This window comes from Myxocyprinus asiaticus, chromosome 18 (assembly GCF_019703515.2).
Source record: "Myxocyprinus asiaticus isolate MX2 ecotype Aquarium Trade chromosome 18, UBuf_Myxa_2, whole genome shotgun sequence".
In the NCBI taxonomy this organism is placed as follows: domain Eukaryota; kingdom Metazoa; phylum Chordata; class Actinopteri; order Cypriniformes; family Catostomidae; genus Myxocyprinus; species Myxocyprinus asiaticus.
This window is the reverse complement of record NC_059361.1, coordinates 36,918,999-36,945,192: the sequence shown is the minus strand read 5'-3', so window position 1 is coordinate 36,945,192 and position 26,194 is coordinate 36,918,999. Positions and strand designations below refer to the sequence as shown.

The window sequence follows — 26,194 nt, the reverse complement described above, 5'->3', positions numbered from 1 at the left end:
ACATAAAGGCAGTATGAAAGTAATCAGTATGACTCCAGTGGTTTAATATATGTCTTCTGATGCGATGCAATCACTTTGGGTGAGAAACGGATCAATATTTCAATCCTTTTTTACTTTACATCTCCACTTTCACTTTCAGAATGTGAATGTGAAAGTGGAGATTTATAGTAAAAAAAGGACATAAATATTGCTATGTTTCTCACCCACACCTATTATATAACTTCTGAAGACATAAATGTACTCACTGGAGTCTTATGGGTTACTTGTATGCAGCTTTTATGTGATTTTTGGAGCATGAAAGGTCTGGTCACCATTCACTAGTATTGTATGGACCTACAGAGCCGAAATATTCTTCTAAAAATCTTTGTTTGTGTTCAGCAGAAGAAAGAAAGTCATACACATCTGGGATGGTATGAAGGTGAGTAAATGATAAGATAATTGTATTTTTGGGTGAACTATCCCTTTAAGTCACATTTTAGTATGATTAATAATCATGTTTAAAATTTTGAGCAAAATAATTGTGAATCATTTTCACTATTATTGTGCAGCCCTAATTTACATTGGTATGTAGAACAAGTGCTAAAAAGGTACTTAGGTACGGTTAAAGAGACATTATTCAATGATAAATTGGTTGCGTGGATCTCATCTTTGGACACACATTTCACAGAGCAAGTCAAACCAAACTTTTACTGTCAAAACACAGTAAAAGTATCTCAGTGCTAAACTTCGTCGCCAATATACTACTCCATCACTGGCGAGTGAAATCTAAAAATGAACAGCCAGTGGCTAATCTCAGACAGTTTTAGTTGTTTAGTTATTTTATTTTTTTTTTTTTTTTTTTTACCCAGCCCTATTGATGTGCATTATGAATTTTGCTCTGACACATTTTGGAATGCAACAAAAAGTTAAATCAAACTATGTTGTTTTTGGTTTGTGTGTGTGTGTGTGTGTGTGTGTGTGTGTGTGTGTGCATGTATGTTTTCAAAGTTCGCTACGCCTTGTTCTTTTCCCTTTTAGCATTTAACTTCATATTTTTCGATTAAGGGACGAGATGGATTGAATCCCCAGAGGTTTTGGCTTTTTATGACCATAATCCTTCACAAGCTGTCTGAGCTTGTCAATGAGAAATATCTGACCATCACTGCGTGTGTGTGTGGTGGGCTACCAGACAGTACTCTGCCAGGTCTGGGATGGAATCTCATTAAGTAGCTAGAATGTGTCAAATGCAGCTCACCCCGACTGCCTTATTACTGCCTATATTCAATAAGTCACTGTCGCATATGGCAGTCCGGAACCTTCACAATGCAGTGGCTGACCTTTTTAACCAGCATATTCTATTAGCATATGTAAATGGAATAGACTTCAGACCGGAAATATGATGCTTGTTGTTATCAAATGTAGTGTGCTGTTAACACAACTGTATGTGAAGGGTGGATTTTTCTAGTTGCTGGTTGCTCGTTCTCTTTATCCTTCAGAAAAAAAAAAAAAAAGAAAAAAAAACAGCATTAGGTGGTATGTAGTTTTTCTGGTTTAAAAGGGGTTTGGGGCACTTTTCAGCTCACCAACCACCTTAGGCTATTTTAAGCTGTTTTCGTTTTCAGAAATGGCTTCAAGGTTGGGAGAAGTCTTTGTTTTAGGTGCATCGCAAATTTCCAGCAACAAGGAAATTGATGGGCCACAGTGAAAGTGAAAATGCTGTGCGGCGAGACACAATTCACAGCCAATCAGAATATATTTGATGTTTAAAACAGAGTTGGATTTTGTACCAAGGAGAATTCAGTGTGAGATGAAACAGAAATAGAAACTAAGTGACCGACAAAATGTTTTGTCAACAGCAAAGCAATTTACAATGCATTCAAGCCTTGACCTTAGCGTTGCTAGTGCTATGCTTTACCAGTTGACCTAAAAGAATATGAGGACAAGTGGATTAGGCTAGTTAGTACAGAAATTCATAATAATATGGAAGATATTTTAGATTTTATAGCTTGTTGCTTAAATGTGACACACCTGGTATGAGAGGTAGATTTTTTAATCTCTTGGCAATTTTGTGTGATATATTGTATGTAGACATAGATCGATTTTTGTGCTGTTGTAAGGCTTTGGATTGTGGTGTTTAGGTTTGCAAGGAATGTTGGGTACAATGAAAAGTCTTGAGAAACAGCATGTAAGCATATACACTGTTAATCCAGCAACTGTAAATGATCCTATGCTGAAAAAAGTTGCAGTGCATGACTTGCTTTTGTGTGGATGTAAGCGTGTGCATGAATCTCTTTACCAACTCTAATTACTGCTGTTTGCATATCGCCGTGCTTTGGGTGAACTTTGAGAAATGCCTTACTGACTTCTTGCATGGCCTTATTACATGGTATGTGACTTGCTTTGTTGGATGCATGGTGTTTATGAGCTTTGAAAACAAAACCACAACCGATGTCTCAGCTATAACCATGTATTGTGGGTGTTGGTACTGCAGCCTGGCATTGGAATCATGTTCCTGCATGATTGTAAAAACCACATCAGTGATCTGAGAGACGCTTTGCACTTTTGAAAGCTCAACGTTAGTATTTGGTTTGCCTTTCACCTGAGGCAGTATTGGTTTTCAGCTGTTTTTTTAATTCATAGGTTTAAAAGGAAAATTATTGTATTTCATTGCATATAGAATAATAGAGCATAAAACCAATATAATCCAGCCTGGTCAAGAGCTTTTAAGAAGAGCCATCTGTACTAAAATGAATCATGGTTTTTGAGGTTTTGAGGTTGGATTTAAGGAGCACTCTGGTTTTTTGTTCTTAGAGAACAGGCTCTGATCGTGTCTGTGAGTGCAAGCTTTACTTACCAGAGAGATTAAAGGAGCGCTTATGTGAATAACTTAAATGATTAAGGGCACCTACACACTAGATTTTATGTTGTGAATCCATTTGTTTCAATAGGGACGGTGTGTCACGAGGACTTGCAGTGGTTTGCGTAAGCCAGCCAAAGGTTAAAATCTTTACTTTTGCTGCATCATACTGCAGAAAATATTTTCTTAATTAGTATTTTATTTTATCTTAAAACAACAATATAAAAATCGCCAATGGAATTAGAAAAATAAATTTAATCCAAGAAATATTCTTTGAAAAGAAGTCTTAATATCTAGCAATTTTAGTAAATTGAGTGAATTTATGGTATTTTAAAGGAATATTCCGTGTCCAATGCAAGTTAAGCTCAATTGACAGCATTTTGTTGCATAATGTTAATTACCAGAAAATAATTTTGAATCATCCCTCAAAAATCGAGGTTACAGTGAGGCACTTGCAATGGAAGTGAATGTGGCCAATTTCTGGAGCGTTTCAAGGCAGAAATGTGAAGCTTATAATTTTATAAAAGCACTTACATTAACTGAACTGTAAAGTTGTTTAAATTGTCATTTTGCAGCGGACTACTGTTCTTAATGGATGAACTTCTAGTTATTTGTCACTGACTGTACATTGTCATGGCAACAAAGTTGTAAAATTGGATATACCTTTACACCGAAAAGGTTGGTACACAATTTTATCACACTAAAATCATGTTAACACGCATGTTATTTGCGTCTTGTGTCTATACCTTTGTAACAGTCAGTATTTTAATAGCCCCATTCATTTCCATTGTAAGTGCCTCACTGTAACCCAGATTTTTGCTGTTTTAAAGAAAAGGAGGGAAGACTTGAAATTATTTTTTGTGCTAATCAACATTATGCCACAAATTATGTCGATTGAGCTTAACTTGTATTAAACCCGGAATATTACTTTAAGTGTGTTATTTTTTGCAAAGCACACTGTGATGAAGACATCTGTTGACCAATGAGAATTTCAAAAAATGCTATTCAGAATAGCTGTATTTCCACTTGATTTAACTGACTCAGCATCTTACGCATTCCTGTCTGTCAAACACACCGTCATGGCTTTCTGAAGTGTGTAGGTGCCCTAAGTTTCAAGACTTCTGGCCATTATCTTTGCAAACAAGATGTTGTAAGTGCTTGTTCTTTTTGCGATTGCATAAAACGCATGCAACTGTGAACATTAGAGCTTGCTTTTCTATGTAAAGCAGTCCTAATGGATTGTTTTTAGGTGGGTGGGTTTGGTGGGGCGGGGGCTCCTTCCTGTCTTCCCTTTTGTTTATCCTTCCCTATGTTCCTTTCCTCATCAAAAAATGAACACCTGCACAAATGCACCTCCTTCCCACCAGAGCACTGATACACTCTCCCCTTCCATCTGTCTTTCCCTTCCCAGAATTCCCTAACTACCCGTCATCACCTGATGGCAGTGAGATCCCACTGGTGCAGCATAGTTCCGGCGCTGCCATCGGCAGTGCGGTCGGTGGAGTGGCCCTGCTGGTCGCCGCCATCGTGCTGCTCGTCTTCTTCCTGCGGCGTCGCCAGCGCACCTTTAAGGGTGACTACAGCACCAAAAAACATGTATTTGGCAATGGATACAGCAAGGCTGGCGGCATGCCCACCCATCCTCCGATGCCCAAGAACCTGCAGTACCCCGATGACTCAGACGATGAAAAGAAGCCTGCTCAAATAAGCGGACCTGGCGGTTTCGAGGGTGGCGATCGGGATTTTGATGGCAACTCTGAGGATTTGAAGAGACCCTACTTCACAGTAGACGAAGGTGAAAATCGTGATTATGATGAACGGACTCTCGCTTTCCAATACGACCCTGAGCCTGAGATCACCGATGATATGGTCTCCCAAACCGATGGCTCGGTTATTTCAAAGAAAGAGTGGTACGTTTAGAGTGGCATGCAACAAAGCATTAAAAAAAATTAATAAATCTACAAAGTTTTGCCCTCTTCTGCATCCAACCACACCCAACCACCTCCATCACTAGAACCCCATCCCTCCATGTGTTTAATCCCAATCTACACCTCACCCCATCCCCCTGAACCAGTAACCTCCGCCCCCATCAGAGACCATTGAAATAAACAGCTGTAGAAAAAAAGCTTGCAGCATCGACACATCAACATCATTACATATCAACACGCTTTAAGATGAACCTGCTACGAAAGCAAGAGGAAATCTCAATGACTGAGGCCAATAAACATCCACTAAAGCTGGACAGGCAGGTTGCTTGAAAACTATTACAGTGTATTATCATTTTTGTCTCATTTTGTTGTTATTATAAATGTATTAAATGTATAAAAAAGAGACTGTAACTGTTTTGGGAAGGGGTATATTGCTGGTCATATTGTGAAAGTCTTACACTGGATGTACGATCTTTTTATTGTTCGTCTTTTTTATCTCATTACCATATTGCCTTTTCTTTAAGGGTTGTTCTTTTAGTTTGTTTTTTATAATCTTGCTTTTTATGTGGAGTGTTGGTTACCAGAAAATTTGGAACTAAATATTAGCAATTCTTACAGATATTTGTGTGATTATGAGGTCAGAGGTCAAATTAGCACTATTGTGTTTATGGAAATGTCATGATTTTGCTGTCCATAGTGCAACACATTGCTACGCCTATCATCTAGAGGACCCGTTGGCTGTAATTCCTGAACTAATGCATGTGGCTAAATGCATTGCCTGAAACAGTGCGATCCAATGGAAAAAAGCAAATGGGTTCTGACTGCTGTCCAAAAACAGTATTTATTTTAAGACACTGCTATGAGGGCTCAACATTGAAAGCTGAGCGACAGATCTGCAGTGTTTGTCATATGTACACTGCAGTCAAGCATGCAACCTGTAGGAACAGAATCTAGACAGATATACTGCACCCATCCACCTCTGATGCCAAAAACTGATGAGAACAATTGAGGAGCAGATGTCTGTGAAAAAAAAAAAAAAAGAAAAACTCAATTTCTTAGTTGGTCTTTGTCCATCCATCCAAAATGTGCCATCATGTGAAGTGTCTTCATAGCAATGCTTTATCCAAGTCCATTTCCTCTGAAACTCATAAAGGAACAGTTCACCCAAAAATGAAAACTCTGTCATCAATTACTCACCCCTTGTATCTTTCAAAACCTGTTTGACTTTCTTTCCTCTGTGGAACACAAAAGGAGTTATTTATAACAGAATGTCTAAGGTGCTATTTTCCATAGAATGGAAGTAAATGGTGATCATGACTTTAAAGGCAAGATCAATGACTAAACTTTAAGTATGTTCCTCACACAAATGTATCATATGACTTCAGAAGATTGAGAACATTGTGCATAAGTCATATAGACTACTTTTTTGCAGGAAAGTAGCATGAACATTCTTCAAAACTTCTCCGTTCCACAGAGGAAAGGAAGTCATTTGTGTTTGGAACAATATGAAGGTGAGTAAATGAAGAAATAATTTTATTTTCTAGGTAAACTATCCGTTTTGGGTATAAAAGGATAATCCTGTATAATATGGTGTTGTTATAAAAGACAGGGTATTTGTTTTTAGAGTTGATGATGTGGAGTGGTCACTTATGAGGTCAAAATGTTTTCAAAATCTTGTAAATATGAACAGGTTCAATGGGAATATTTAGTTTCCGCAAGCCTTTAGCGCTAATGTCAACCATCATTTTGAGCATTTTGATGGATGCAGTTTTTCCTGGAGCAGGTAGCGTTAAATGCATGGGTCATGGGAATGAAACAACGGAAATGTGCAATGTCTGGAGCCAAAGTGAGATCAGAGGTACACATGGCAGCGACTTGCTCCCATTGCCCAGAAATATGGGCACCGCAGACAGGCATGAAACCACCACGTTATGTACTGCTGGATCTTAAAAACCACTGGATCTGTTGCTAGATTGCAGCCATGTATCCTTTCTAAATCCTTTCTCGAACCTAAATGTTGGCTATAGACATTTAATAAATATTTAAATAAATGTAACGGCATCAACAAAGGGTGACAAGAAAGTGAAAATGCATCATACATAAAAATCGTTGAAAGTTGGGAATTTATCAAGCTACATGGACATAAGTCGACATACCTGGCTGGCTACAAAGCCATCATTTCTGGCATGTGTCTCTTTTTCTTTTGGGCCACTCCTTGTTCGGTTTAGCCAGAGACTTGGTCTTTTGTGTTGGCCGCTCACAAGATAGGACTGCCAGACTATTGAGTTTAGGTGTTTGTAAAAGGAAGGGCAGTATTCACCAAAACAATTTTATTTCCGGAGACAAATAACTTACCAAACTGCATAAATATCACCCTCCTGATAAAAAAAAAAGAAAGAAAAGAAAATGCATTAGTAGAATCTATCATGTCTTGGCCATGAAATATTAAATTATCTTGAATGCCTTAAACACGGCTCTGCAGAAGTAAAGAGAGATTAGGATGCCGAATAGCTGTAATCACGAAGACAATCCATGAGGACCCGTAAAAGGAGGAAACTGGATGAATACTAAATCTGCTCACTAATGTGCAGGCCTAGATGGAATATGCAGACTTTTGCATTTCCTGGACTACTTTTGGGGGTGAAATGCATTTAAACCAACATGATCACACAGGAAATCGGCATGTAGTATCCAAAAAGTTAATGTTAACTGAAATCGACCCCATTCAGCTGAATTACTGACAAGCGCCGTCCCCCATCAGACATTTTTACATCAGTTCAAACATGAACACATTTCCCTCTAGCACTACTGACAGTGACTTGCGTAGGCAACATCCGAAACCTGGGTTCTGGTTCCATGGAAACCAGGAAGCAATCACGTTCACATAAACAATATTAGGGTTGGGGTTTGGGTTAGTGGGTAGAGTTAATAAGATATGCATTCCTGGTGACTGTATTGTCACTTTTGGTGTCACCCTGTGGACATTTCATCTGGAATCTGTAGCTCATACTTGCCCATACATTCAACCACACTTCCAGCTTCAGCCATTGGGGGCAGTGATTCAAATTTCAGTAAGCACAGACCGATTTCAGCAGCAGAACGTTCGACCTCTTTTCGAATTCATAGTGTGATCAGTATGTTTAAATGTGTTATATGGAGATGGTAGCTGAAAGCATTGTCTAATTAGTCAAAATAAAAAACACCAAAGGGGTGGGGAATATATAGAAATTAATGCACGTTCAAATTCTGTGGAATTCTGCTGTTGCCGATTCCCTACGGGAATATGCGAACATCTATGTTACTTATGAATTCTCAATGTTAGACCTCATACACACCTTGATTTAGCCTAAAATAGACCACATAATGAATAACTGTACATTTGTCGTTTAGATTTATGATGAATCTTGTAATAAAGTCAGTGTGCAATGTTATACAAATTGCAGTGCCTATGACATGTGAGATGTAAGGTTTTACTTTTTTACATCCAAAATCTGTACATATATATATATATATATTTTTTTTTTTTTTTTTTTGATTAGTTATTGTGTCCTGTCTGCCCTCACTGTCCATCATTTTAAAGACAGTAGCATGATATTACACAAGCTGTATTTTTAAATCGCCGTCAAGCAGCCCGTCGCTGGTCCAGCATCATTTTTTTTTTTACCAGCTCAAAACTGGAAGCCAGCTTCATAATCACAGCTGTGATTGAAGAGACTGACATCTCTTTAGCTAAAGCACAAGCCTTTGATCTAACAAGTTAATTTACTATTTAGTTACTATTTCAATTTCTCTTTTATTAGCAGGTTGTTTTGATTAAGGGTCTTTTTTTTATTTTGTCAAGCGAAGCACAAGTTACCCATTCACCAAATAGCTGTTATGGCTTTACATGTCAGATAAGACATGTCAGACTTAAATGAATATAATTAATTTTCATGACCCATATCAGCTGTTTTTACTGTAGTTTATTGCAACATTTACCCGTCTGCGCAAGTGCATGGGCGTACTTTTTTATTATTGCTGTTCTAAATACAAAGTTCTAAAGTATTGCTTTTTATTTCTTCTTTTGTATTTTCTTTAGATAGAACAAATCTTGGTTTTCCATTCCAGCAACTCATGTCTTTCTAACTGCCCACTTCAAAGCCTGACATTCCATTGTAAATAATGTATGTAACTTGGAAACTATAGCTCAGTTAAGGGGTTGAACAGAAGTTGGGGAGTCTTCAAGTATAGACTTTGACTGCAAACCAAACTAGAAAACAAATTAGACTGCTCAGCCGATTGGAGATGTATCGCTTATTGCCATAAATCTACTTTAACATTGACTTCGGTAGACAGGTTTTGATATGTCAATGGGTTCTGTATAGAGACTTGGGGTTGATGCATTATAATGACTTTGTAAATAACTGCAACAAAACAAATGACAAAAAAGTGAAACAAACAAAAAGAACTTGTCTTCATGCAGCCGTGTGAATGTATGTCTGCTGAGGTCGGTAATGATATGAAAAAAAATATATATATTGTTCACATGTGTTGACCCTGTGAAGTAAACTGTATTTGCTTTAAAACATTAAATGATTTCAGTGTTAAAAGATACTTTGTCCCAGTTCACTCACCGGATGATGACGGTGTATTTTCTTATATGCGTGTATGGTGCACATTATTTTCTAATGATATATATATATATTTCCCATGTGAATTTCTGATGTAAATAGCTCTAAAAATCAATCAATCAGTAACAAATTGGGAAATGTTGCCATATGGCAGTTCTGTACCACAGTGGGAAAAACTATTTTTTCTTAAACAAATATACATTTCTCCTTTAATGAAATTGATTTATATTACTTTCATTGATATATTTAGCTCCTACAAACTAAAATTGAGTGAATCATTAGCATGTGTTCTTAAATATTGTTGATTATTTTCTGTCAGCTCAAACCAATCTGGCCATTCTCCATTGACCTCTCTCATCAACAAGGCGTTTCCGTCTGCAGAACTGCCGCTCAATGGATGTTTATTTTTATTTTTTTGGCACCGTTCTGAGAAAACTCTAGAGACAGTTACAGAAATACTCAAACCAGCCCGTCTGGCACCAACAATCATGCCACGGTCGAAATCACTGAGATCACATTTTTTCCCCATTCTGATGGTTGATGTGAATATTAACTGAAGCTCTTGACCCGTATCTGCATGATTTTATGCCCTACACTGCTGCCACAAAATTGTCTGATTAGTTAATTGCATAAATAAATAGGTGAACAGGTGTTCCTAATAAAGTGCTCAGTGAGTGTATAATTGATGCCACTACCTTTAAAATGTTTCAATGAGAAAATACATTAGTGCAGTTATATTGTAGTACAGAAGTACCATATGGAAACATAGCAATTTTTCTATTGTGGTACAGCGCTGCCATATGGCAGCATTCATATTTTCTGAATTTTCTGTTAAACTATGTTAGATAAAGTTAATTAGTTAACATCTAAACTTATCAAAGATACAGCAAACAATTAAAAAAAAAAAAAAATCATTATGTGTTAGGGTGAACCCTGAAAAAAAAAAAAAAAAATCAAAAATCAAAGGTCATGTGGCTTTAAAACAGCATCTTATTGGTTATTTTAAAGACTGTTCTTTTATTTCCAACAATGCATTTTTTTTTTCTTTCTGAAAGGTGAGAAAGTGGTCATATGGCTACATCGTACTATAAAAGGATATTATTATCTTCTCTTTATCCTTCTCTTTATCCTTCACAATCCTGATTATGAACCTTAATTTAAATTTGTTTTGTAACCTAGCTCATTATCCAACATAATCTCCAGTATTCATTGTTTTTTTATGTAAAGTGGTTCTAGCACACATACATTTTTTAAATAAAAAATAAATACAAATGGATAGACACTAATATGTACAATATCAGCACATAGACATTTTCTAAAACATAGAACAACTTTATAGATGTCACACATAATTTTTATTGATTATTTGTGATTCATAGAGTATTGAATTTAAAGCTTTATTTTATTGTTTACAATAAAAAGATGTTTAAATAAATGTGATGACATTAACACAGTTTACACATTTGCCTTATTTTATATTTATATTTTAACTGCTTCGTTATGTTCTGTGTGATTTATAAAGACTGGTCAGAACTATTGTGAAAACATACATACACAAAATGTAAGTGACATATTTTTTATGTTAAATCGTAAAATCACTTTTATTTCATACATATCAGTTGAAGTCAGAAGTTTACATACACTTAGGTTGAAGTCATTAAAACTCATTTTGTAACCACTCCACAGATTTCATATTAGCAAACTATAGTTTTAGCAAGTCATTTAGGACATCTACTTTGTGCATGACACAAGTCATTTTTCCAGCAATTGTTTACAGACAGATTGTTTCACTTTTAATTGACTATCACAATTCCAGTGGGTCAGAAGTTTACATACACTAAGTTAACTGTGCCGGAAGGAGACGCATTCTGTCTCCCAGAGTTGAACATATTTTGGTGCGAGAAGTGCAAATCAATCCCAGAACAACAACAAAGGGCCTTGTGAAGATGCTGGAGGAAACGGGTAGACAAGTATCTATATATACACAGTAAAACAAGTCCTATATCCACATAATCTGAAAGGCTGCTCTACAAGGGAGAAGCCACTGCTCCAAAACTGCCATAAAAAAAGCCAGACTACAGTTTGCAAGTGCACATGGGGACACATATCTTACTTTTTTGGAGAAATGTCTTCTGGTCTAATGAAACCTAAATTTAACCGTTTGGCCATAATGACCATCGTTATATTTGGAGAAAAAAGGGTGATGCTTGCAAGCTGAAGAACACCATCCCAATTGTGAAGCATGGGGGTGGCAGCATCATGTTGTGGGGGTGCTTTGCTGCAGGAGGGACTGGTGCACTTCACAAAATAGATGGCATCATGAGGAAGTAACATTATGTGGATATATTGAGCAACATCTCAAGACATCAGCCAGGAAGTTAAAGCTCAGTTGCAAATAGGTCTTCCAAATGGACAATGACCCCAAGCATACCTCCAAAGTTGTGGCAAAATGGCTTAAGGACAACAAAGTCAAGGTATTGGAGTGGCCATCACAAAGCCCTGACCTTAATCCAATAGAAAATTGGTGGTCAGAACTGAAAAAGCATGTGCGAGCAAGGAGGCCTACAAACCTGACTCAGTTACACCAGTTCTGTCTGGAGGAATGGGCCAAAATTCCAGCAAATTACTGTGAGAAGCTTGTGGAAGGCTACTCAAAATGTTTGACCCAAGTTAAACAATTTAAAGACAATGCTACCAAATACTAACAAAGTGTATGTAAACTTCTGACCCACTGGGAATGTGATGAAAGAAATAAAAGCTGAAATAAATAATTATCTCTACTATTATTCTGGCATTTCACATTCTTAAAATAAAGTAGTGATCCTAACTGACCTAAGACAGGGAAAGTTTTCTATGATTAAATGTCAGGAATTGTGAAAAAAAAAAAAAAAATGAGTTTAAATGTATTTGGCTAAGGTGAACAGACTTCAACTGTATGAATTCCATATATGATAATTAATTTCAGCCATACAAAAAGTGAAAATTACTACTTTTATGAGTCCCATCTGGATTTCATTTAAAGTTGCCATTGGAAAAAAATATTTCCTGGACAAAGTTTCTCCATCATTTACTGGTAAATGTGAGTCTTGCTATGGGCTTATGTCTGAAAACTCAGTCACCTGTGGTGGGACCCTCGTAAAGATTCCTTCAATTCCAGTTCCGACCAGTCTCTAGAGGATTCATAAACAGTTGTACATCTCTAAAGCTGTTCATATGTAAAATAGGTTGAAATGTTGTGTATACGTTGATATTGTACATTTTGGTGTCCATCCAACCATACAAAAATGGACATTTATGAAAGAATGAGATCACCCTGCTTGTACTCACATTAGTTGCAGGACGTTTTTACTGTTAAATGACTTGTATCTCCTGCATTTGACACAGCTTTTAAGAGCTTTCGTCTGTGTACAGTAGTACTGCCATTATAAGATGCAAAATCCAATAGTAGTAACAGCTGGATGTAGCCTCCCTGCCACGAAAACCAATAGTTTTCTCGAGCGATGCAAATTATTCACTTTTATAATCAAGAAATCACAGTGTTTTAATCTCCAAAAAATATTACAGCACTAGAGTTTTTCCCCATTCATTGCAGATAAGTGATACAACGTGCATGGTCCATTTTCTCAGCATGGGCAATTACTTTTCCATCATCTAGTGCTTTTAAAATCATCCCTTCATCATTTGAGTCAGCCCTGAAACAGCATTGTCAGATGAGAACGAAAGAGTGCAGACTGGCTTGCCAGGGTTCCCGGAGAGCAGCTGTCCCTGTCCATCTCCTCAAAGCTCTCTTTGTAGCCCTACGGGCCTTTGAAAGCATATTCACTCGTGATAAGCCTAAATGATACAGAATCAGCCTCATTCCCTCCAGTGCTTCCCTCCATGCTGGGGCACTCAGTTGCAGTGCTAGGGAAGAAAATTTGGCTGCATGCAAACAATCCCATATAAATGACACAGTCAGAGTCATAGCAAGATTATGAATTTGATATAAAAAATGGTGGTTAAAGAATGGTCCCATTGCAAATGTTACACATGTTTTTCTTGGAACAGTGAAAAGGTCTTTGGTAACACTTTATTTGAAGCCTGTATATACAGTATAATGCATTAAATGTTTTAATAACACCATATAATACACATAATACACAAAAACTGTTTGTGGTTGGAATTGAAAAAGAATGTAATAATGCTACATTGAAATTATGATAACTGTAATTTACCAAACCATGTATGATAATATATATATATATATATATATATATATATATATATATATATATATATATATTATTTAAAGTAAAGCATGCTTCTTACTGTAGAATAATGTTGGTACTAATAGTAATAAAGTCACCAGTACAAATCCATAATGCATTTCTATATATATATATATATATATATATATATATATATATATATATATATTATTTATACATATCAGTAAAGTTCTGGCAAAAATAGATACGTTTTTGCTGTAATTTTTTTTTTTTAATAATTTTTTTTACACTGTATCCTTTTGAAATCAATGGTTACCAGAGTTACTGTATGATGTATCATAATAATTTGCCTAATCAGTGATCATTTAAAATAATATTATATCTTTATTTTTGTATTATTATTTAATAATTTTTTTTCATATTGTATATTTGTATATACATTTTTTGTTATATTTTATATAAGTATATACTATTATTATATAATTTATAATGTTATTTTGTCTATACTTTAAAGAGTATAATGCATTATAAAACTGTATAAGATAAAATTAGTTCATGTTCATATTTTGATTATGATTTCAATGCATCATACTTTTGAAAGATAACCCATTTAACAGTAAGTAATGGATAATGTACAGTCATTGATTATTATTACAAAATAAACCCAGACAGTGTGATCAGGTGTTGTATCACCTTGAAGGGTTTATTTAGCGATAATGAACGACTGAATAATATCCTGCTTATAATGTGACTACTTACCAAATAAGCAAATAAACGGACATGAATTTGAGATTTGTAATGAAATTGTTTGAAGATTAAATTATTTTTTTTATATGAAAAGAAAGAGACCACAGAGTGACACAAGAGGCAACTAGCACAACTATGTAGGAAATTGTTTAAAAAATATCAATTATATGGTTAAGCAGTTATTATACAAAATAATTGGCCGCACAGTGCTTGATTGACCAATTAGAGTCATGTATTCCAAAGAGCTATATTATAATGCATCATAACTGTGGTTACAATTATTTAAGAACACACTGCTGATTCTATTTGTGCAATATGAAAACAGGCTTCATAAAAAAGTGTTAGTAGTTCTTTTTTTTTTCCTGTCTTTTTTTGTGTAAGTTGTTTAATATAAAAGATAAAGTAGATATTTCTTGTCAAAATTTAAATCTGTTTATAATGCAGTTTTTCTGATAATTTAATGATTTGATTAATTAAATTGATCTGCACAACATATATTACAAATTATAAGGACAACATCAATTTAGTCTGCTTTTGAAATTTGCAGGTTTACACTGTGGAAGCTTGAGAGTATTTTTAGTGTCTTAATTATGAATTAAACTGAACCTAATCTGTCGTACATAGTCAACACATCCTGTACTCTTTGCTTTTTAGTGTCTACTTAGTTGACAGCTTTATGATAAGACCAGAATTAATTGATACAGATTGCAGTTTTCAGTGGCATACTTCACATACAGTACGATCAACATTTAGCTCTGAACTAACAGTTCCGAGTTTACTCTGTACAATCATACCATAAGGGGCTTCTACATTCCGAGTCCCATGATTTTAAATATCTCACCAACTTTGCCACCATTTTCCCAGACGAGCATCAGTGCTACAGTATCACTTCTCAGCTAAATAAAGACAAGTCGGGTATCACTAATTTGGTTTCTGTTTAGACTTTTGCACTCACAGAAGTTTCTTCATTGGCTGTTAAACCAGGGTGTGTTTCATTACAATCAGTCATGTGATATAATGAGTCAGTAAATCTCTGCATTCATTCTATCTGTATTATTTGTTTCTTTCTGTAAATTTAGCGGATAGACAGCTTCCCATGCACACATGCTCTCATATGTTCTAGCTCTCATAAAATACACGGATGTGTACGTTTTTGAATGCAGCTAAAGAGTAAACTGTATTTGTTCCACATTCCACTCAAATTAGCTTATATTTTATTCTGCCTTCATGGATTATGCAGACATTCTAATTCTCTCTATTACATGTTTCATGTTTAGCTTCCATGGAACACTGTATTTCATACTGTACCAGAGAGAGAAAGAGTGGGGGGGGGTGTTATGAAACATATGCTTATTGTTTTGGCATGTACAGTACTGTAGTTTCACATATTCATAAACCACACATGCCTTTGCCAGGCCAACAAGAACTATTTGTTGGATATGAGTGCAACAAAGTCTTATCTTCTCAAACTCACAAGTCATATAATGTTTTTCTTCATAACACCAATGTCTGAATGGTTTACAATAGATCCATGCCAAAAAACTCTCTTCTTTCATACAGTTTATATAATTATTATATATAAAAATATGGTTTAGTACTCAGATATATCAATGAAGAAAAATGCCTTTTTACATTTATAAACTGGGAGAGCAGTGACAAAAACATGACAGCAAGCCAGCATGCAAAATTATTACATTGCAAATAAAACGAGAACTACAGGCGCTCTCTGCGAACACACTGAAACAGCCATTCTTCATGTTTTAGCAATTTGTTGTACTCGCCAGAGATTTCAAATGAATCGCAATAAAAAATAAAAAAAAAAAAAACATTAAAAAAAACATTTTCTGCATAACTAGCATAGCATACGTCCAGACCAATTTTTCACTCTCATCTTCTTTGTCTTATGTGCAATTTACAGTGAAGAAAAAGGTGATATTTTATTCTGTTATGATAGAGTAGTCATTAGCTGTGCTTGATTATGATGATTACCTTTAAATGTGCATTGTGCTATAATAATATGCTTTTAAACTATTATGAATTCTCATGCAGGTCTATGTTTTTTTTTTTTTTCTTTGTTTACTTAACTGAATTTATGTATCCAGATGGTCATGTACAAAGTACACCAACATTTCTGTATGTAACATGCACCTTGCCATGATTATGAGAGGAGCGTATATAATGTTTATCTAATCACCAGGCTGTGTCATAGTTTATGTCAGTTAATTTCATTAATTGAAAACCTTTAGTCTTGCTTGATAAATACACACAGTCATTACCTTTCCTAAACAAAACTTGAGCTTTACATATTTGATATCCCTCCTTGTAGTCAGAAAAATATACAGTATACTGTTTATAAATTTACAGTATACTGTAAATACACTTGTAAATTAATTGTATTGTATTAATGAGTTTTAATAAGACAAGCATCTCTTATATTATTGTGCATGTACAATTTCGAAGTGTACCTCGTACTGTTTGTGCTTTGAACATGAATGATACCTGAAATCATGTGCTTTGTTGAGGTGAGGTGTTGTATTACTTTTCTAAGCAATCAGATTTACAATTTTTGTCACCCAGAAGCACACTAGCAACCACCCTTAACAGCCTACCAACCACCCAGAACACCCCAGAAATTCCCAGCAACCACTAAGAACACACTAGCTACCACATAGAAATGCACCAGCAACCACACTAAACAATCTAGCAAACACTCAAAACACCCCAGCAACACCCTAGCAACCACTAAGAATACCTTAGCAACCACATAGCAGTCTGCAGGCAACCACCCAGAACACCCTAGAAACAACCTAGGAACGCACTAGCAACCACCCTAAACACCCTAGCAGCCACTCAGAACACTCCAACAAAGAATATCTAAGCAACCACATAGCAGAGCCCTGGCAACCACCAAGAACACCCTAGAAATTACCTAGAAGTGCACTAGCAACCATCCTATACACACACTAACAATCATCCAGAACACCCTAACAACCACAAAGAATACCTTAGCAACCACAGCAACACCAAGAACACCCCAGCAACCACATAGAAGTGCACTAACTACCACCTAGAAGCACGCTAGCAACCATACAGAACTACCCAGCAAAGCCCTTGCGACAACTAAGAGAACTTTAGCAGCCGCATATCAGTCATGTGGCAATCACCCATAACAACCTAGAAATGACCTAGAAGCAACAACCAGAACACCCCAGCAAAGAATATCTTAGCATCCATCCAGAACACCTAAAAACAATGACCTAGAAGCACACTAAATAACCATACACCCTAAACACCATAGCAACCACCCAGAACACCCTACCAATGCCTTGCAACCACTTAGAATACCTTAGCAACTACATAGTTGTTCCCTGACAACCACCCAGTACATGCTAGCAACAACCTAAAATCACACTAGCAACCACCCAGAAGACCCAAGGAACCACCCGGAACACCCCAGCAACCACCTAAAAGCACACTAACAACTAACACCCCAGCAGCCACCCAGAACACCCCAACAACACCTAAGCAACCATTAAGAATACCCTAGCAACCACATAGCAGTCCCCTAGCAACCACCTAGAAGTGTACTAGAGGCACACCAGTCCCCTGGCAACCACCCAATACACCCTAGAAATGACTGTGCACTAGCATCCATCGTAAACAGCCCGAGCAACCAGCCAAAACAACCAAAAGACACCCTAGAAACTAAGAAGAATACTGTAGCAACCATAAAGCAGTCCCCTGGCAACCACCCAGAGTACCTCGTGAGAGAGAACCTAGCCTCATGGCAACGAGTTTTGCACAGCCAAACATCACTCACTTCTTCAGAAAATGTGAAAATATAGTTTAGTATGTGCTTTGTTGTGCCTAGCAAAATTATCTCAAATTAAACTATTTAATATCTTCGTTTGCTCAAACAAAAGCTTATCAGTTTTATATAAATTTACATTTCAAAGGGTTTAATTGGGGATGAGTTTGCCTTCGGCACCATCATTATTGTTATGATAAGAGCACCACCTCTTAGTTGTTTATTTGCTTCTCACTTACAATGCTGTAAATGATCTGGTGAGCAAACAAATGGATCAAGTCTCGGGGATTAATTGGTTGGCATCTTTGAAATGAAACTGAGCGATAATGCCTGCACAATCAGAGCTTCAGTACCAACAACATTAAGAGCTGGGCATGATGCTAGCTGCAAACAAATCCAGCTGGACATTACTGCTGTATTCTCCAATTAAAGGCAGACAACCAAGAGAGAAGAACTCAGAAACCAGAGCCTCTGTGGAACTGCTGACGCCTCGGTTGTGCTCAAGCATTCTGGGTAGGCTGGGGATTGGAGCGAGAATTCCCCAAAGGATGTTGGTTTTGAGAGATTTAGTTCTGTGTGTGTGTGTGTGTGTGTGTGTGTGTGTGTGTGAGAGAGAGAGCTCTCATTTGTTTTTGAGCTGTATTCATATAAAGAACCAGACGGTGTTAGAAAGATATATGTCAATGCAACTTTGTTTTAGACTCTTGAGACTGTAGCGTTTGTTTTTCTCACTTCTTTGTCTCATAAGAAAAACTCTTACAATATAAACAACTAAAATAAAAGAAGCAAACATTGTATTAATGTCAAAAGGCAGCTGCCTGTCAGTATATATCGTACAGTTTACAGAACCACACCTCCAGTACACACAAAAGATATTCAACATGTTGCTGGGCTACCTGCATCTTTCAAAGTTGCATCTTAAAGTCAACATTAAGTCAAAATTGATCCATTGATTCCTGGTCTTATTGAGCACAATTCAGTGGTGCATGTTATTCCAAATAAAAAACATGTTTGTCCAGATAATCTTTAATCAAAAGATAATAGCAAGCTTTGCATCTGAAACGACTTTCGTTTTCTGCTCAAATCGCTCTTAATTTTTCAACCCCTCAGCCCCAACCCTCTGGCTCCATCTGGGTATGTAACGCCTACTTTTTACTTTCCAACCAATTCCCAATAGATAAATCAAGTCCCTCCCTTCCATTTTTCATGCTGAATATTGTTTTATTTAAAAATACATCACATTCCGAAAGTAAAATGGTTTGCGAATAGCATTTCACATTGACTTTAGGGCACTGTCACATGATTTTTGTCAATGGAACGTGTACTTATGTGAGAGTTGTTGGCATGAAATGTAATGGCAGATGACGGATTCTGTGAGTATCTAAATACACAAGTTCTACGACACAATCCCGAATCCATATGATGTTGAGAGTTAAAAAAATAAATAAAATGTGGCAGAAAGTCTGAAATGTCATGACTTTTGTTTGTTTTCTCTATGTTAATTTTTTACTGTGTACACTTCCTGCTTTTTTTTTTTTTTGCTACCTAACAACCTCAAAATTGCCTTTCTGTAGTATCTGAAATGCTTTGGAAGCACCCAACATTTGTAGAAAAGGATGTCTCGTCTTACAGGTAAAAGAGCCAATCAGCTTTTAGATACACATATCGCATGTCAGAGAATGTGCATGCGCATTAGCTGAACCAGCCTGAATTTTTTTTTTTTTCCGCATGATCTGAACTATAGAAGAACAATGTATGGTACCATGGACCCTTTTCACACATCCACGTGTCGCAAAGTGGAAGTCGTCATAATTGGCTAAACTTGAATGGTGGTGAATGGGGGACCATAGCAAATTAAATTTTTGCTTACCCGTTTGCTCCAACAGCAAAATAAAAATCAATGATTATGCTTTCACAGCTTTACAAAAGAAAAGAAAAATATACAGTGCTGGATAACATCAGTAAGAACAGAGAAACAGGCCAAATTTCCTGTCACTCCATCAGCAGTTGTGTTAGAAGCCTCATTGCAGCTGTGGTAACTGATTTTTTTAAACGTATTCCAGGGTAAAATAATACAAAATACAATGTTATAAACTCTCACGTCTAGATGTGTTTTTGTTCATGTTTTGTGTTCATGTCTTTTATTTTGAAAAGTGTTTCCATGCCATGTTTGTTCCTGTTTCCTTGGTCATGTGATTTCATGTTTCACTCCATCTTCATGTGTCTTGTTTTCATTGGTTTATTGTCTTGTTACCTTGTCAGTTCTGTCTTATCATTGGTTATCATTGTCATGTTTTTAAGCCTCATGTTTGCCATTGACCATTGTCAGGTATTGTGAATTTAACTTTGTTGGATTGTTCATGTCATGTCATGTCAAGTTTAGCCAACGTGAAGTCAAGTTAAAGTCAGGTTCATGTTTTTTGTATTTTGTTCATGCTGGGAGTTACGGTTTTTGGATTTCACGATTGATAATAAACTGCACTTGGGTTCATCACACATCATCGTCTTCATTGTCTGCTTTTCATTGCCAGCATCATTACAGAATACCTGACCAACATAAATGAATCCAGCAATCCAGCTTCCTCGTTTTCACCTGGGGAATCGTTCCCTGGAAAATCATGTGGAGGACTTCTGTGCTCTGGCCTACCGGGTGGACTTTAATGAAGTCGCCTTTAAGGACATTTTACGGGTGGGATTGAATGAGCCAATCTCTTCCCTGATGCCTGGCGGTTGCAGTCCCCTCAATCTGGCTCAGTATATCGACCTTGCCCTGCAGAAAAGTGGTTCTACGTTCACTCTGGGGGAGGTGGATGCCGAGCCGGAGTCCCACGTCATGGCCGCCGAGCCCGAGTCCCACGTCATGGCCGCCGAGCCAGGGTCCCACGCCTCAGTGTTCGATGTGTTGTATGTTCAGAAATGCTTTTCTGCATAGAACTGTTGTAACGCGTGTTTATTTGGGATACTGTCACCTGTCAGCTTGGACCAGTCTAGCCATTCTGATGGTTGACGTGATTAACTGAAGCTCTTGACCCATATCTGCATGATTTTATACATTAAAATGCTGTCACACGATTGGCTGATAATCCTATGAATAAGTAGATGAACAGGTGTACCTTATAAAGTGGCCGGTGACTGTATTTTGACTGGAAACACAAACCTAAGTTTCTAATTTCTTTCTTTCTTCTAATTGAGCTTGTGAATATTTTGCTCACTCTCAGAGAACAAACTGGACTTGCCAAAACATTGCAAGAATAGCTTATTCAAACGATTTGTTTGATTGTGTGTTGGTTCTCAGTAAAAAAAACATACCCCGAATTTTACTCTGGACAGCAAATTACAGCCTCATTCTTCTTTGTTTGTCTCATTTAAAACATTTTAGGATCAACTAAACATATTTTTTTTGCTTATTTTACTATTCTACACTTTTTTCCAAACAATTAAATGCTAAGCAGAACAAGTTCTCAGTGATACAAGTTAAAGGATTTATGAGTATCTGTATTTAGGTTTGTACTGTAGCGACTGTACAGTAAAAAAAAAAAAAAAAAAAATGACCTGGTCTCATAGATTCACGTTACTATACAATACTATACTATAATTTTTTTGCAAAATTATTTGTACGTGGCTTGTAAACTAAAGGTGCTACTGCAAAACAACGTCTTTTATTCACTTTCACAAAAATCATAAGTAAAATGACTATCGATTATCAGTTCATAACACTAACTTTTCACCATGTTCTTTGCATATCATGATATATTATGACATCTAAATACTTTTACTGTAGTGCACGTGAGGTGACTGTAGGATTCCAGAACCTCTGGCCCTTTTACTTGAGGATACTATATTACTTTCCAGTCCTAGTTAAAGGAAGGAAGCCATGTTATGGGTATTTAGAAATGACCTGGAGATGTATATTGTCCAGAAAATTACTCTGGGACACACATTTTGGATGTGAGTCAGATGGTAGAAACAAGTGCTGCCTCATTTGTAATGTTGCGGGGGAAACAGGTCAGAAAAACTTGCTCTCTGTCATTATTTTTTCCGTGTTTTGCACCCATGATGAAACCTGTGGAAACTATGACACTATTTTGCTGTGAAAACAAACATTTTTGCAGAGTGTTTTAGCCTCACCTGTTGTTGTATTATACCAACACATGTTTACCTGTCCTTCTGGCCTGGCCGACATCAAACGGATATCAGGAGACATTGTGGTGTGGAATGAAGCTACTGCTGACAGAGAATAACCTCTCCGCTTCACCTGCAGAGTCAACAAGCCCACTGATACTGATTAAGTTACTAGCCTGGATTTGCCATGCTGCCATTTTTTGCTGATTCGTGCAAAATGCAATCTCAGCCCTTCAGACTCCCATCCCTTTGTTTACGGGGATCTCAGGGACACATGGTACATGCTGCATTATTAACTGTGGTACAACAGGGAAATATTAAGCATATATATTATAGAATGTAGTGTATAATTGTTGGATGTTAATTTCACATTCCCGGGGTAATGCATAGAGTAACTATAGAGTAAACAATAACCTGGGCCCATATTCAAAAAAATCCTCCTAACGTGGAAATTTAGGAGCAACTCTTAAAAATTTGGGTCATGTCACTCCTAATTTTAGGACTCATAATATTTGAATCTAAGAATAATTCATGGAGCATTTTAACAATAAAAGTAGCTCCTAAACACATGACTGCTTAGAAGTCATTCTGGGGACCTCTAACTCCCTAAGAGTCCCTCATAAAAGATCTGAAGCATGGCTGCTGTCGTCAATATACATTAAAATCAATGTATTAGACTACTATTATGACACTGACCATTTAAAAAGATATCGCCTGAATCACAAACAATTGAGTCGAGGGATATTAATAATACAATAATATAATATTATAAATATTATAATGTTGACATTGACCTTTATAAAAGGTATCCCCTGGATCGCGAGGGTGTTTTTATTATTGTAAACTTAGTTAAAGATGCAGGCACCTCTCCCACAAACTGAAACAACCCAATTACACCTGAGATAAATATTTTAAAAACTCTCCCTGGCCACATCAAAATGAAAACGTGTAATGCGGATGAATTGGGAATTTCTGTCATCCATCAGCAGAATAAAAAAATATATATGCCCTTAGAGATGGGAACACTATACTGTAAAAAAGGCACCATCCTCCAGATGAGATGTTAAACTGAGGTCCTGACTCTCTGTGGTCATTAAAAATCCCAGGACACTTCTCGAAAAGAGTAGGGGTGTAACCCCTACAATCATGGCTTCCTATTAATCCCCTTCCATTAATTGGCTTTATCACTCCACTCTCTCCTCTCCACCAATAGCTGGTGTGTGGTGAGCGTACTGGCGTACTATGGCTGCTGTCACATCATCCAGGTGGATGCTGCACACTGGTGATGTTTGAGGAGATTCCCCTGTTCACTGTGTAAAGCGCTTTGAGTGTAGTGTCAGAAAAGCGGTATATAAATGTAACGTTCATTCATTCACTCTCCAGACCGCACAGCGTTCGACAATCCAGTGTACTTTTTTCCTGTGGATGTGCGCTCACTGCAGAGAAAAAAGGTATATAGAGAGAGAGAGAGAGAGAGAGAGAGAGAGAGAGCGCACACACACAAATATATACACCGATCAGCCACAAAATTAAATCCACCTGCCTAATATTGTGAAGGTCCCCCTCGTGCCGCCAAAACTGTGCCAACCCACACCTCAGAATAGCATTCTGAGATGATATTCTTTTCATCACAATTGAACATAGCAGTTATCTGGGTTACCATAGACTTTGTCAGTTTGAACCAGTCTGGCCATTTTCCGTTGACCTCTCTCATCAACAAGGCATTTCTGTCCATATAACTGCCCCTCACTGGATGTTTTTTTGTTTTTGGCACCATTCTAAGTAAATTCTAGAGACTGTTGCACGTGAAAATCCCAGGAGATCAGCAGTTACAGAAATTCTCAAACCAGCCCTTCAGGCATCAACAGTCATCCATGTGATTATCTAATCAGCCAATCATGGGGCAGCAGTGCAGTGTATAAAATCATGCAGATACGCGTCAGTAGTTTCAGTTAATGTTCACATCAACCATCAGAATGGGGAAAAAAAATGCGATCTCAGTTATTTGGACCGTGGCATGATTTTTGATGCCAGATGGGATGGCTTGAGTATTTCTGTAACTTCTGATCTCCTTGGATTTTCTCCTGGGCCCTTTGAATCACATTACTTTACATACATTTTTGCTAAATTATTTTTACGTAGCTCGTTGTACGTATATACAGAGCCCCTTAGAGGACAGGGCAGGATTTTTTATTTTTTTTAATTTTTTTTCAGAAATAGTTTTGCATGCCCTCGCAATAAGTTTTGTGTTTTGTCGTAATAAATCTGACATGGTATTACTACAGTAACTTGTTAACCTTGATATTTGTAGTAAAACAATAGTACTAATACAGGAAAACAAAAATAATGTTGTAAATAATAATATTATGGTTTTATGGTTTATATCATGGTTAAAATATGGTTACTGTAGTAACACCATGGTAAATTTTATTGCAAGGAAATGCAAAACTATTTAAAAACATAAATAATTCCTGCCCTGTCCTCCAAGGGGCTCATGCGTATTCTAAAAAAATTTTAACACTAGAGGAACTACAACAACGACTTTTGTTCCCTTTAGCACAAATCATGAGTTAAATGGCAAATTATCAGTTCATTAACCCTTTAGCCATGTTACAATATCTTATGATATTTTATTGTTTGCATTACATAGCCAACTACATTTACTAGCTTGTTTGAGTGCGATCAAACTGCACAGAGGCTCGGCTGATAGAGAGTTTCAATTTCGATGTGAAGGATCAGGGTATGAGTCCAGGAGATCACACGAAAGTTGCATAGACATAGAAGTCTGCAACCCGACTCGGGCCCAATGGGACCCGAGAACCCGATGGGTTTCGGGCCAGGTTTGGGTCCATTTTTTAAGTAGGCCTTTGGGTTGGGTTCGGGTTAACGAAAAAATAAACAGGCCTACAGAACTTGTTTCGCACACGCGCTCTTACTCATAGACACACGCAAATGAATGAGTTATGGGCCATTCGGGCCGGGAACGGGTCAGGTTCAGGTTTCATTTTAAGGCCTGTGCAGACCTCTACATAGACATGATGATGTTGCTTCAGCAATTGAGTTTTTTGGGTCACATTTGCTTTTTATGACACTATCATAAAAGGTTAGTTTTAGGTTTAAGATTTAGGGTAGGGAGGTCAGTTTTGTGGATTTAAAACTCAATAGAGCATGAACCTTCATAACCTTATCTGTTCTGGAGAAAATGAACTCACTTTTAGCGCCACCCAGTGGACATTTCACCTCAAAACTGCCGTGATATGTGTAAGGAGCCATGTAATATCATCTTGCAAAAATGTCACGAAAGTCACATTTGTTTGTTTATGATAGCAGGCTTGCTTGCTATTACATTTTTAAGTAACTGGACTTATGATTTTTGCCTGTGGATGATAAAACGGCTGGAAAAATCACAGAGACTTACACTGAAGGTGGGGCCTGAGCCATATCTAGGGACAAGACTTGGGGATGGACCACCCAGAACACCCTAGCAACCACATAGCAACATAGCCACCCACATTACCCTAGCATGGTGGCAGTGAGTTTTGCACATGCATGGAAAATGTAAAAATCTAGTTTTACAGAATGTTACATTAACCACAAAGACTGTGATACTGTTAAATGAATTCATTTCTTACAGGGCTATATATGGTGATTGCACATGACAGTCTGATAAGCATGTGTTGCAGCCATTTAGACAGATTTTGTAACATCTGCATCAAGCTATGTTCACATTTTCAGCAATACCAGATTTCCTTCTGGAGCTCCTCTGAGCAAACTCTGATAATATGTTTCCTCTTTGCAGATTACTATTGTATTAAGTTGACATGGTCTGATCAGGGTCTCTCCAGGATTGTAATTTTCCAGGCTACGCTAAACAAATAAAAGCAGTCAGGGAGGGAAACCTCTAAATGGAGTCCTTCAGTGTGGGAGAGGGTGCA

The 26,194-nt window shown here is 37.0% G+C and overlaps 1 protein-coding gene across 4 annotated transcripts in view; it reads left to right on the top strand.

Annotated features, from left to right (window-relative positions):
* Nucleotides 1–26,194, top strand: part of LOC127455715 (nectin-1-like) — a 327,445-nt gene that overhangs the window by 148,631 nt on the left and 152,620 nt on the right. The window contains exon 6 of one of the 4 annotated variants that reach the window (XM_051723785.1): nt 4,248–9,357. The exons of the other annotated variants lie outside the window; for them this stretch is intronic. Within the exon in view, the coding sequence (XP_051579745.1) occupies nt 4,248–4,756 (509 nt within the window). The 3' untranslated portion in view covers nt 4,757–9,357. Of the gene's footprint in view, nt 1–4,247; nt 9,358–26,194 lie in introns of those variants that run through there. 4 annotated transcript variants of the gene reach the window in all.